The sequence below is a fragment of the Aphis gossypii genome, chromosome X (genome assembly GCF_020184175.1).
Source record: "Aphis gossypii isolate Hap1 chromosome X, ASM2018417v2, whole genome shotgun sequence".
NCBI classification, from domain to species: domain Eukaryota; kingdom Metazoa; phylum Arthropoda; class Insecta; order Hemiptera; family Aphididae; genus Aphis; species Aphis gossypii.
Genome location: NC_065533.1, coordinates 46312622 through 46328237, shown reverse-complemented (window position 1 = coordinate 46328237; position 15616 = coordinate 46312622). Strand labels below are relative to the sequence as shown.

The 15616-nt window shown below is 26.8% G+C and overlaps 1 protein-coding gene across 2 annotated transcripts in view; it reads right to left on the bottom strand.

Annotated features, from left to right (window-relative positions):
- Nucleotides 1-3373: 3373 nt before the first annotated feature.
- LOC114132805 (docking protein 1-like) overlaps nt 3374-15616 on the bottom strand; it is a 24854-nt gene continuing 12611 nt past the window's right edge. Inside the window, exons 1-3 of one of the 2 annotated variants that reach the window (XM_050205554.1) lie at nt 6456-8888; nt 6069-6323; nt 3374-4618 (exon numbers count right to left, since the gene is read on the bottom strand). In XM_050205554.1, the coding sequence (XP_050061511.1) occupies nt 4130-4618; nt 6069-6323; nt 6456-6509 (798 nt within the window). In that variant the 5' untranslated portion in view covers nt 6510-8888 and the 3' untranslated portion in view covers nt 3374-4129. Of the gene's footprint in view, nt 4619-6068; nt 6324-6455; nt 8889-15616 lie in introns of those variants that run through there. The other variant, XM_050205555.1, reaches the window with a different exon arrangement.

Here is a 15616-nt window from a genome sequence, read left to right as displayed (position 1 = left end):
TTTAACACACGCTTTGAAGTCAATATTATAATAGTGAGGTGTAGTGGCAGTAAATTTTATTTAATTGCGAATTGCGATGGCGCGAAGAATGTTTGTATGACTTCCTTTTCGTAATCGCCTTACAACAGACATCTAAAAATCAATTTTCATAAAATAAGATAAAAATCATTTCAAACGAAAATCGGTAAAATTCTTAAAACAAACGATTCAAATTTAAATTAATCATTTACGCATCCTCGATCGTATCGAATAGCAAATATTACGACATACTATCCACTTAGTCAAATTCATTAATGACTCGGTTCGTATTACCGTATTAGTAAGTTTTGTTTTTAAAAACTTTCAATAGGTTTTCATTGCTAGATTAGCTGGACTTAAAATAATCGTTATTTAATAAGAACGCGTAAATAACAAAAAAAAAAAAAAAATCGTGCTATAAATACGGCAATAAACAGCGGTTTTAAAACTCATTTTAAGGTATTTTAACTTTACGAGTATCCCGCAAATAGGACATATTTTAGATTTTCTGGTGCAGATGTTAAACTATAATTTTACGTCACTCATAATATATTATATTATTATACTATGCTGACTGCTGAGCCTCATTTTGTACAAGCGAATTTACTATACCCATGACCACGATTTAAGATATAATATATTATATTAGATATAATATCTTAAATCGTGTCCATGACTGATGATTCGGTGAGGCAGGGAAGGCTATAGACCCGTGGCACCTTTTACACAATATAATAGAAAATTATTTTATAATCATTCGCCGTATCTTAAGAAGCTATTTAAGAACATTTTATCTACTTAATTATAAATATGTAGGCGATCGGTTACTATCTCAAGAAGCAATAAGAAGGATATAGTTGGTTTTTGGTTATTTTTAGTGTTGGTATTTATTTTTTCTCCAAAATGTCGACGTCGCGCGTCGTCGTATGCCCATAACAATAACATAATATTATATTATTATTATTATTGTTACTTAGCCTTTTTATATAAAATAATGTGCTGGTGTATACAGCGTGTTCTTACAACACGTAGAGTGATTGAAAAAAAACTAAAACTATTTTTATTGAATTTATTTTTAACTATAATTTTATTTACGATTATTCGTTATTATTAGATATTATTATTTTGTTGTTTGCATGAATCTATAATATTATCTAGGATTTTATGGTGGTCATCATAGTATGATACTTAAAAATATTTATTATTAAAAAAATATAATATATTATTAATTACATACGTAGAAAAAAGTAGTGTACCAGTTCGTGCATCATCAATAATAATAATATAGAACTATAGAAGACACTTAAACAAAAACAAAATAGGTACTAAGTTTTTGACGTTTACATATTATTACAAAACTCGAATATTTGTATTGTACACTAAACAACTAAATCGTTTACAAGTATATAAAAGAGGTAGAATCTCCTGGCGACTGAAGTGTAAGTAAAAGGGGCCAGGACTCAATCAACTCCGAGACCAGCAAAAGTTTTCGTCGGCTCTGACTATAGCGGTACACGGTAGTTCTCACTGACACCCGCATAGAACCGTCTGATCGATATTCCATTTAATAAACTAACATTGAGAAAACAGAAGAGATGTACCCTTATAATATTGTATGATAATAATTATGATCAAAGGAGATACCCTAACGATATAACGAGGTACAGTGTTGTATTAGCTTATATAATATGATTCGTATACACAACGACCGCTTGCGAGTTTAATATTAATAATAATTATCAATGTACATACGCGTAGACGTCTACGCAAATAGATTTAATAATCTAAATAAAGCGTAATATTTAAACATAATTCCAAACTCTATAATGTTTGATTATAGAATCGCAGAATATTGAATATCAATAATATCGTTCTGTATTCCGTCTCTGCAGTCTACGATAATATTATAACTAAAGTCTTTATACTCGTATTCACAAATTAGAGAAAACATGACGTCAGCGCACCATAATAATATTATCTTCTATACGGAGCCGTCTCTCCGACCGACAAGCTACGTCGTAAATTCGTGTTCAGCCCAAGGCGGGAGAAAAAGTTTTTCCCGTGCACGTACGTTAATTGGTACATCGTAAAACAACCAACTACTTACAAACACAGATTATGTTCTTGAATTAAAATCCACGGTAGAAGTAGTGTGTGATGGACAATAAATTACGCGATACCATGTTCTGGGTTAATATATATGGGAATTATTATTTATAAGTCCAAATCAAACCGAATACGCTTGACGAACGACGTATCGTAGCTATCGTAGTATTTCTGTTTTGCGGGTCCGATTGGCAATCGATAGGCAAAAAATCTAAAAATTCTACATTCTGATTCCGTCCCACATCACATCCTGTCAACGTTTCAATATTATACATCGTACACACAACTAATATACAATTTCATCTTTTATAATTTCCCACATCTACGATTCAAAACAAATTAGTATAAACGGTTGAATTACAATTTATAGGCCGCATAATCCGTTCACAGCTCATCGGATAATACCAAACATAATATGATACGCTATAATACCTATAGCGATTTGGTAATTATCTGTTTAAATTGTAAAAATTATTTGTACGAACAAAATACAAATATATGTCTACTTTCAGTAGATTTCTAAGTGGTGAGATTCAGTAGGTATTCATTGATAAGTTCTGTTTACTATTATTTGATCCCTAAGTATTGAAGAAATTTTAATTCATAAAACTTAAAATAGGTACTTTTAATTAACAAAATATTTATTAGACATCAGTTGTTGACACATTATTACTTGCATACTATAGTCAATTAATTTGTAGATTTTCATTTAGATTTTTTATAGCTGACAATGATCTTAACATTTAATAAAAAGTAGTAATTATTAATAAATATTAACTTCTTATAACTAAATATAAAGAATGCATATATAATATAATATATTATGTAATGTTATTGCTTATACATTAATAATTTTTGGCACACAATTTTTTTATTTTTTTAATATCTTCATAACTTAATGTACAGACTTACAGTTAAGTGCTATACGAGTGATTACAGAAGTATATATATGTTATACAATATTTTTTTTTTGTTAGTAGTTATAAATTTACTGAAAAATAAATGTAATTATAACTTGTAATTCATTATATTTTTTCTTAAAATATATTTTATATTTATTTGTAATTACTAATGAGTGTTTGATAGGTACAATCAGTACCTATTGATCAGTACAATTTTACTTCTAAAGTAATAACTACCTTAATAGAATATAAACAAAATATATTAAAAAATTAAATGCAATAATATATCTATTTTAAATAATAAAACACAACATAATATTATCATATCAAATAATTAAAATGAACCATACATATTTTTTTAGACAATTTATCACAAACCTATTTTAAAAATTTGTGATTCAGTACATTTTTAGTAAATTATTTGTGCTTATAAAATAATGATATAAAAAACATCACAAATATTTGGAATGTATAGTGGTCAGTAAAGCCACTAAAGTAATAGTCTAAACTATTTTGTTTATAAATTGATTATTTAGTTGTTTTCTTGTTAATGTAGGAGGGCACCTCCTTTCCACACCATAACCCACAACTCAAATTCATCAAAGTACATAAGAAATTATTAAGATACCCACACACCTACTGACATGTAATGGTTCCCTATTTTCACTGCCATTGATGGTGGTTATGGTATTTTATATGTATATATGATATACATGTAAATTACATTTTGAAACATATAAAATTAAAAGTTATGATTATTATAGGAAAATGTTTTTATATATTAAAATTAAAATTAGCCAAAACTGAAAAAACAGATTAAAAAAGCATTACGCAAATAGCAGATCTTGATTTTTATAACAGGAATATAAATTTATAATCTAAAATTTGAAAGCATCTTTTCTACAAATAAAATTTAATAATCGGATCGTAAAAATTTAAAACATAATGAAATAAAAATTAATTTAAATAAACAATATTTAATTAATAAAAAAATTGTCAATGATTGACAAAGATAGCGTTATCTTTAATAGGCTGATTTCGGGGTTCAATTATAGTATTAAAAACTTCATGTAGGCAAGCAAGTGTAATAGTTTCTGATAATATTAAGGAGGAGTAACCGCTCCAACATCATGTCTAGTTCTATAAGTACGACCACCTGAATTAGGAGAACACAAACCTCTGTTATTGAAGTGTCTTGTACGTTCAAAATCAATAACTGTATACTCTGGAATTTCCGTCTTAGAGGGAACTGGCAACTCCTTCTTCTTTTTAGTCTTGCAAACAGCAATTTCAACTTCAGTATATGTAACTTCTTCTTTAGGAGTCACATAAGAATTACCACTGTAGACCAATTCTTCATTATTTTCAATGGGTTTCAGTATAATATTTGCATATGTAGGACATGGTTTGATAGAACCCAACTCAAGGTATGGAGATTCCTCCTTCTTATTTGATCTATTGAAGCTTCTTATTCCACTAAATCTAACTTGATCATAAACATCTTCATGTTCATTTCTGTTGGTGCGCAATTGACTAGCATAAAAAAAACCTTCAGAAGCCCTCTCTTTAGCTATATTCTTGTCATTTAAAATCTAAAATAAAAATGTTTCTTTAATCAAAAATTATTACTGTTAACTAAATATTTTTTATAAGAAGTAGAAAAAATAATAATTGTCAATTGGTGTTATGGTATATTTTGACAATTGTGAATTATATTTGTCATAGGTACATAAATTATTTGTAAATAGTGGTTGCTACTTTATATAATTGCTTTAGACGTTTAAGTATACACAATGCATCATACAATTTATGATGATGAATTACAATTAACATTTAAATATCTAATATGATAGATTTAATTTTAATCATGTAAATAACAAGATAAAAGTATAAACTCTATCAATATTTTACTCCTCAAATGGTATCAAAAGGTATGCAAATTATCGATTTGTCTAATGTTAATGAACTTTTATAGACACACAATGCAAAAGTAGTATGATAGTCAACATTTAATCAAACAGATAATAAACTGGCCTACACTAAATCAAAGATATTTTATTATCATACTCGTATAATATGTATAAATTACAAATGTATTTTTTTTTTGACAAATATACAAGTAATGTATGTATGGTTTGATGTCAATTAGATGACCAATTACTGATTTTACAAAATTTAAAAGTTATATTTTAATTTTTAGTTGCCACCCGTTAATAATAATAATTTTCCACTAATTTACTACTCATATTTATTAAGTGGTTTTATACAGACATATTATAAGATTGTGATTAAAATATTGAAAAAAAGAGCTATAGAATATTTCTTTCTGTTAACTAAAAACAATAATTAAATTTAGTTGATTCTATGGGACAGAAATATTATTGACAAAATTATACAAGCAGAAGGCACCTTAAAACAAAAATTTCCAAAATAAACAATCTTAAATCTAAAGCATACCTAATTAGTAATCATAAAATTATTTTATTTAATGTCAAATTTTAAATGTGTTTTATGAATAAATTTGTAAATATAGTAAGCTCTAAACCCTTATAATAACTAAACAATTTTTTTTGTTTGACAATACTTCCAAGTAGAAAATTGAGAAAAATACATCCCATGTTTATATTAAACAAAATTTATATGATTATTAAAAAAATTCTTGTACCATAACTTTATTATATTTATACTTAATACTTTTTTTACCTACTTAGTGCCTATTTTAGAGCTAATATAATATAGTACATAATTTAATGTAAACCAAGAATAATTTGAATTTTTGTAGTTAAATAGGAATAATTTATTTTCACTAATTTAATTTTAAATTTTGTATTCTCAATTAATTTATGTTATATGAGTATTGTAAATGTCTAAGTAAATTGGTGAGACCCTTTAAAATGTTTGGATAGTGAAGGTGTACATCTGTTTCACAATTTCATTATTTTAAAATGTACAAAATAGTCTAGTTCTAAAACATATAAGAATCTTAGAAAATAAAAAAATTATTGTTTTTTATTAAAAAATACTAATAATGATCAATGATACCTGCAATTTCCCTTTGATAGTTTTGAAGATATTTTCTGCATCGTTACTTCTAAATGCAAATATCCCTTCGCCATAGGGAAACGAGCGGCCAGCTTCGAAGCAGAACATACAATCTTCATATCCATAGCGTCGGATCGTGCTCAGTGCACACGAAATAGTCGATTTTTCACTCGCATAATGCATTAACAAATCGCTGTCAGTGATTTCGATTTGGCCATGATTTATTTCATTACCACTGTAATCTACGTTCGTGACCTGTAAGTTATTTTCGTACGAAGTCATATTAGTTTTCATAAAAATATCATTAAAAAAAAAAAATAAATAAATAAATAAAAATATTTATTATAAATTATTATAATTTATAATAAACCGCAGCGCATTACTCACTTTGAACTTGAGCGAATTCGAACCAGTTTTTCTCTTGCTGGATACGCAGCCCATTTTTACGTACAATGTGTAATAAGTATATTATTATTTATTTAAATATATTATACTATTATAAAATAATATAATATATATAAAAAAAAAAAACCATACAACGTGGGGGGACGAGCACCGAAACGACAAAATCGTAAGTGTACGTGTGAATTACGATACACGATTATGTGTCGTACGGTGAGTACCGACGGAGAATTTAAAACTGACGAGCGGTAACCGAAAAAAACGAATCGTACGTTATTGGCAATAACGGGAACGGTGCGCGGAGGGCGGCGCACGCCGGAATCGGGAATAGTACTGAACGGCGCGCGGAATCGCTCGATAGTGAATATTATATTATATACTACAATATACTACTACGGCGGGCAGCAGCTGATTACACCCGAGTAAAGGCGAAAACTGGAAGTTAGCGTCAGAGTTCAGGCGGGGTGCCACCGGGGGTTATCGTTTCGGTGTCCTCACTCCACACGGTGTTCGTTTTTATATTCTTATCAATGGCCGAGACCGTTTGAAATGCGTTTGTGTGTTCCATTATTGTGATGCCGTATACGGTTATTGTTATGACGAAATAACAATAATATTACAATACACATGTATCTATCAATAACACACTGACACGGTAAACAACGAACTACCGAAACGCGTGTACCCACAACAATAATAGGTATCTACATATATTAAAAAAACACGATATTATAATCAGGCGCGGATCCAGTAATAGGTACATATTTTTGGGTGGGCCCGTAAATTTAACCACAAAAGATGATACAGTAAAATTATGATTGAATGCGTAGAATATAAATATTGTTTTGTTACTCTCCATGCGCGATTACTAAATATATAATATATATAATAGGTTCTAAAACTTGTAATAAAAATTTTAAAATAAAAAATGCCAGTATTCAAAATTAAAATTATTGTTTTTAAAAATTTTGAGTGCGGGCCCGGGCCCACCCGACCTACTCTCTGGTTCCGCGCCTGATTGTAATACTCGCCGACTTACGTCGCGTCGACTCTAGGAGAGGGCGTCATTAAAATATATATCAATAAAAAAATATATATTTTTATATCTAAAATGACATACCTAGTCCAATTTAGTAGTAGGGGAGGATGGGAAAATGGCGGCCACCTAAGCGGAAATTCTTGTATCTCTAGTACTAAAAATTCAAAAATTTTTCTAATACTTTCATTAGAATTATCAGGTTACTATGTGTATAAGTTTCAAAATTTTAGAGTTAAGTGTACCTAATATATTTTTTTTTTACCCATATAGCGGGGTAATGCCAGTCACACATAAATACATGTAAAAGTATAGGACAAAATATAAATTTCTAAAAATTATACAAATTATGATGTCATCAGTACAGAGATATCGCATACCAATTAATCACATTAATTATAAATTATAATCAACATCACAAAATCATAAAAATAAAACTTACGGGATTACACTAGGGCCGTATTTACGCCTAGGGCGGCAAATTTTGTAAGCAATGAAAAAAAATCATATAAATATTTACTACTTACATTTTTTTTCTCGGGGTGGGGGCGGCATATTTAAAAGGGCTAGGTTAGCGTTACGGTGACGACAAATGCAAATGTAAATGTATTTATTAAACGGAATAAAAATGAACACAACCACAAAAACAATAAAATCGATTCAGATTTAAAAGAAATTCGATGTGCCATTAAACGTAATTCACAATAATTATAACCATACAAAAAATCATTAAAAATTATAAGGAAGGTATTACTCGTATGTATGTCTTCAGTGAATGTAGATAATATATTAGTGCTATGAGACAGTCTATGAATTGTGAAAGACGAAAACTTCTACCCCCTGGCCCCTGTGTCTCTATTAGATGCTCTTAATAAGATATTAGAATCGGACATCACACTAAATAATGGTGAAAAATTTGTGTTTGTAAACGAGTCGGCTCAAATAATTGTAGTGACGTGTAAAACAAACCTCCAATTTGTATGTAACAAAGTTGAATTTATTTTGGCAGACGTAACTTTCACTTATTGTCCGAAACATTTTTACCAACTATACATCATTCACGGTATTTGTAAATTGTAAGAAAAATTACGTTTTTAATTAATTTGTTTTTTGTTTCTTACCATCGATAACAACAGAAATGTTTAAAAATATATGGAAACATTAAAAGATTTAATATGTTTAAATTATGCCAATAAGGTATTCCAGCTTTCTCTCTTACTATTAAATTTTAAACTTGAAGCTCGCATTGCTGCTAAAGAAGTATAATATCCTTTAATTACTATTGAAGCCGGGCATTTTCATCTTTTAATTTAATTGATTATTTAAAAACATTAGGATATCAATGTATTTAAATTTAATTATATTCAGTAAAATTATTTTTAATTAATATACTAAATTAATTTTTTTTTTAACAATAAAATTAGGTATATGTTTAATTTTTAATTATCAATCAAATGTGTGCGGGTATGTACTATCGACCTTTGAAATTTCCCTTTTTAACATTAGAATAAATGTATGCGGTATTAAACTATGTAAAATGTGCGGTTATAAAAGGCAAATGTGTGGTTTTGACGACCGCCGTAGGGGTGGTTGAACGGTGAAGGGTTTGATTAAATTGATGATAAATCGGTAGTGGCACATATATAGATATACATATAGATGCAGGTTTGTCCTTTTGTCAAGAATTGCGATCCGAATTCCAAAGGGACAAAAACGGTTTTGTGTACCTACGCCTTATAGAACGTTTATATCATTACAGTTGTTGACCGTCGTGAATACAATAGCCGGTAGGTACACTTACATAGAAAATAATGCGCAGTCGCAATTACCAACGGGTGTTCGGTCAACACACACGTTTTACCAAAAATTCATTGTAAACCCGATTGTCCCATAACGATTATATATTATAGTGTTTGATTCCTATACAATATCATTTTGCACCCAAATCAAAAACTTTGACCTCACACCGTCCGGTCTATTGTGTTGCATTTCGATCATACCTCACGTAGCATTTAGGGAATCGAAAGGCGTCCAACATATTAATAATATAGTGTGTACGCCAAATATTATTTTGAACCAACTTTATTATTAACTATTCGGAAGAATGGTCATTGGCTGAACAACAGATTTTCTTCTTTTTTTTTTTAAGTAACATACCTACGTATATCTTTTTTTTTTTGTACTATATGTACTATAATGACGGTACGTATATCTCCACAGTCCGTAACATAATCTACAAGTATCATATCATTTTCATTTTCATTTTGTCAATATGATCCGATGGTGTAAAACATGATTTCATGCTGTTTTCGTTTTTTATACTTATAATAACGAAGAAAATAATATAGTATTATAATTCAATTATTCGTAATTTTACGCAAAAATCTAATATCAAAATGACAAAATGTAATGAGTCATGACTACATCAACGATTAGCATTATTTAGTTTGAAAATGTTTACTTATCTCTAATTATTATAATAAAGAGCAACGACACAAAAATGTATACATTATCTGTGTCAATATGTCCTAAATAAATAAAGAATAATTATTATTGATAAAATTATGATAAGACGAAATATTTTACTTATATATGTATATATAAAAAATTTAATTAATCTTAGATTTCTTGTAATCAATATAACATTTCATGTTATTATTTTTATAATTATACGTCGTTAGTTGTTGGTCGACATTCATTGACATTCACAGTGAATGTTTGAGAAATAATCATTATAATAACGTTTTATTTATTATTTAAAATATTTAATCAATATAAGATTAATATTACTAGGAGAAAACTTATCGAAAATTCAAGAGTGACGCATGACTTAAAATCGTCTGCAGTACAACACTAAAAAATAAAACATTACAGTTGAGTAGAGAACTACACGAAAATTTAATGACAACAGAAAAAGAGCCAGTATTATTTATTAATTATGATACATACCAAACCGTTTGTATTCGAATTACATTAATTACTAATGAGTAATGACTAATGTAGAGTATGAAATTAGAGACATTTTAGGAATTACTCTAATACCTAACATTAATTCAATTAATAGGTAGTTTATAGATATCATACTAATATTATTATATAGGTAACCTAACTATTATTCATAACTTATAAGACAATACACTTACAGCAGGGGTGGCCAAACTTTTTTTGGTCATTATCTTTTAAAAATATACTTCATCTTTAAGGATCGATTTCAATAGACAATTTTTTTTAGTATTGAATAACTATAATTATTAAGAAACATATAGGGCGCGTAGCCCTAAGAATAAATTCTATATGATACAGTGCCTACTTACGTAGGTGTAACAAACAAATTTTACAAGTAGCACCTCATCAATTTTTAGTTATTTTTTTTTTTCATCAATTAAATACGTCATATTATGTAATATAATTTATTTTATCTAAGAGTATTTAGCTAAACTAAATTGCATTCCAAAATTAAAATTAAAAACAATTCGTTATTGTCATTCTAATGAAGACATTTTTCAATTAAATTTTACTTTCTTTATTAATTAATAATTTTATACAATTTATTAGAATTTATTTAGATTAATAACATGAATTTTAGTATAATATAACATCGTTTAGATTTTAGTCATATAAAATTATAGTACCTCTACTATATAGCTAAATATATAATTCATAGTTGAGTGTTGAGATTTTTGTTAAACAAATGTAAATCTAATGAAGTAATTTTATTGTTCTACATTTTCTGCGAGGATAAGATATTATAACGTAGTAGTATAGTATGTACTAAATATCAATTATAAAAAAAAAAAATAAAGAGTAGGACGTACAAATGAACAAATAACAATGGTACACTTTTGTATTATTTTCAAACATTTGAGTATGAGAAAAAAAATATTAAGTCTTTAACCAAACTATTCATAAAATTCATTGTTTTATACTTTTTATATCCCATAATTTTGATCTCATATTATATTTAACAAAAATATATTTTTATTATATTTTATGCACATGACAATTTAGGATTCTTTCAATTCAAGAAAAGAAAGAAATTTTTCGTAAAAATATAGAACAATAATCGCAATAGTCAATATAAATTAGCAGGTCAAAATAAAAATAGTTCGTATTAATATAGTCATATCGTTGATTATTATTTATAATAAATGGTAATATGTAATCAATGGCCATTGAAAAATACATCGCTTCATTCACATTCTAATTTGCTATCATATCATACTATTTAAAACAAACAAATTATTATTTAATAGCAGACGTGTTTTAATAGATAAACTATCATACTTATACTACCAAAAGCTACAATACTTTATTAACAACTATACAATTTTAACATTTTAGTGAGAATCTCAATAATAAAATTAATATATTGATTGCAGTCTTATAAATAACACAGATAAAATGTATAAAACAAATTTGAATTAGAAATTTAATTTATAAAAATTGAAGTAAAAACTTAAAATTTTAATAGAAACAATGCTGATGTAACGAAATGAGTACAGTACACCAATAATCCCTATAATCGGTTTATAAACTTTTTCGTAGGATAAAAATTATTGTCATTAATAATGGATACAAAGTGTATCGATAAGAAGTTATGATTTTATGACTTTGTTTAACACACGCAAAAAATAAAAATTTAAAAGCAATTGTGTGGCGAAGTCGCGAAGGGATAATTGAAAGCTAACCAATGACCTTGCATTATAAATTATCAATATTTTTATTGGTAACCATTAATTTGAACGTTCAGGTAATAATTTGTTAATGGAACCAAGGGATTCAAAATTATTTTTAAAGTTCGCAAAAGTACAATAGAAAAGAAGCTCTATAATTTAAATTTGAAAATACAATTTTCCGACTATTTTCCAACCTTATTATAATATTCAATTAAAATAATATAATATAGAGAAAAAAAAATATTAATAATGAATTGTTCGTTAAATGATTTTCCAAAGACATTTAATTTTTGTAAGCAGAAAATGTCGTTCATTTTATTTGCATTTTGTTACTTATGGCACTTATCTCATATTTATTTATTTTATTCACTTGTCATTACTTAAGATAATTTTTTATATATTTGATATTTATTGTTTCGGTATCAACTTATTATGTCTAAAAGTGGGATATTTGGATTAATAATCCAAAATGTAAAAATGATTCATAAATTCATGATTCCCCAAGTAATCCAGCAAACTCATTTTTCATACGATAACCTATTCATAATAATAAAGTCCTCACTCCTCTGTTAAGTGACTACTTTTTGTAGTTTTGTCAAAATATATTCATCATGTTCAAGTATATCAGTATTAATGATGTAAACGGTGTATAACTGTAGAAGTACGAATTCCATGTTTGCGTATTGTTAACATCTCCTTTTACATGTGTTCATTAAAATATGAATTACAAATAATAAGAAATGTTTTTCTTTAATATATTTTCAATAGATTTCTGAAGTGTTATTTATTATAATACGAATACGGAATAGGTAGGTATAATAATAACTGAAACTTTGAGAGTTTATAAAATAAATTAAATGTTGGCACGTGCGGTAACAAATTATGGTAATATTTACTACGTAAATAGATATTTTTTTACCATTATATTTTAACCTATAGATTTGGTAAAATATAAATATATTTATTGAATGATATCAATGGCCGGCTTATACCGGCTCATACCTACTAATTTAAATGTACAATTGTGTTTTTTATATGATTTAAAATCTAATAATTGTACAAAAGTAGATCAATTAACGTACAATACGCAGTGTATTTGGATATTTATTGTTTTTTATATTATACAATAGGTCAAAATCACAAATATAAACGCACATCCGTTATTTACAGTTAATGGTAGGCGGGAGAAAGATAAGGTTAAAATTCACTGAATTATATCAGTACTATTTCTTCAGAGTAAAAATTTAAAACTGAATCATTTTATGGTCATTATTATTATAATATCAGTTGTCTGTAAATATTTATAAAAATGTTCCTTCCCCAGTGTATGACGTATATAATAACGTACTATACAGTTATACTGTTGTGTAAAAACTATAACTAGTTATATAATTAATTAGACGGAAAATATTCATATGCTAAGATTTCAATCCAGTACATCCTGTGTATATAAATTATATGCTCATACACCAGTTAAATTGATAACAAAAAAAAAAAAAAAAAAAATAGTAGGTAATAAATAATAATATTTTAACACATATTATTTGTAAACTTAATCACAATCATTACCGTTCAAAACGAGAAAAAAGGTAAAATAAAAATATATTTTCATAGTATTTTTTATAATTTGTATTATTTGTATTATTAATTTACTCTATGGCCTAAAGAATAAATGGATATATATATATATATATATATATATATATATATGTATAGACTATAGTATAGTTTGAATAAATAAGTATAAAATTAAAAAAAAGTCATGATAGGTAATATTTTAAAAACATGATTTTTGGGTTTTTGTTTTCTTTATAAATCATTAGTATTAAACAATGTTATTAGTAATCAAGCTTTGAAGTGAATGTGATTATGTTAATTATTTAATTTCACGACATAACTCAAAAAATAGTGACATCAAATATACCACACACTTTTAATTTTGACCAGAAAAAGGTCAATTATTCAAAAAATCACACATCTTATTGGTTATTTTACAATAAAACACCCCAAACTTATAGCGGTTAAAACCACACACTTTTTTAACTAACGGATAAGATAAGATTATAAGATGTATTGCAATAGTTATGATAGCATGATTAAAGAACGGCTAATGTAAGTTCCTACACGGGACCTAGCAGGTAAAAAAATACATATGTTAATTCCTACAAAATAGAATAAGGATATACTTAATACATATTTAAGTTCCTACACTGCGTGCAGTATTATATGTAATATATTAATTTATAAGTTATCAATCTAATATCAGTTATATCATATAATACTAATTACTATCATATACTTACATTTTGATATAATAATAATTCATAATTGTAAAAAAAAATATATAAGTACTGCATTTTATATAATAATTATATATGATTTATAATTTTTCAATCTAATTTAATTTAATAATTTTAATATAATAACACAATAAAAAAAAAATGTATCTTATGTGCAGGTTTATTTCTAAAAATTAAATGTTTAAAATAATTATTATATTGATTATTTTTTTTTTTTTTTTGTTGATTAGGTACTATTATTTTTTGATTCATAAAATTTTAAGTTAGATTAACTTATAATTTTATACAAAATATAGTATATTTTTTTACATAATATTTACCTTTCTTCTGCCGTGTAAGAATTTACATACGTACTAGGAACTTTCACATCGCATATGAAGGAATTAACGCATGTAATATACGCATGCCTATATCTGTTACTCACGTGAATAAACTTACGACTCCCCGTTTAAAGACTTTAGTTATCACTCGATATTATAGTCAATCCTGCGTATACCTATATAATATAATGGTTTAAAGTATAAAAACATAAGTGATTTTTTGCATTTTTATTCAATTATTTTTAATTAGGTACAATGGATTTTAAAATTATGGATAGTAATAAAAGGGACAAGTGTTCATTACTTTACAATTTTTAAGTATAGGAAATTTAAAGTAGTTAAATATTTTTTTGTTTGAATAAATTATAACTTATAAAGTATAAATAAATATATATACATTATAAAGAATGTGATTTTTGTTTATCGACCTTTTTGGGGTCGAAATCAAAAGTGTACGGTTTTTGGATACCACAATTTTAAAAGTTTTGTGGTTTTAGTGGTTTTAATCTATTGTTAAATGAGTGTGGTTTTAACCTAGGTAACAAAAATGTGCGGTTTTGTCCTGTGTTTTATCGCAAGTATGTGGTTTTATGAATTGACGAAATATATAATATAATGAGACAAAACGTATACACCGTTCCCCTAACAAATAAACCGGTTTTTTTCGTATAAAAAAATATATAAATTTGCCTACAACGAACTATGAGTGTTAAACATAGATATTAATTCAGAGCCGTGTCAAGTAATTCAGCGCCCCGGGGTTAAAGTTCATTTGGGGCCACTGCAGGTAGCATATTAAGCGCAAATAAAGGCG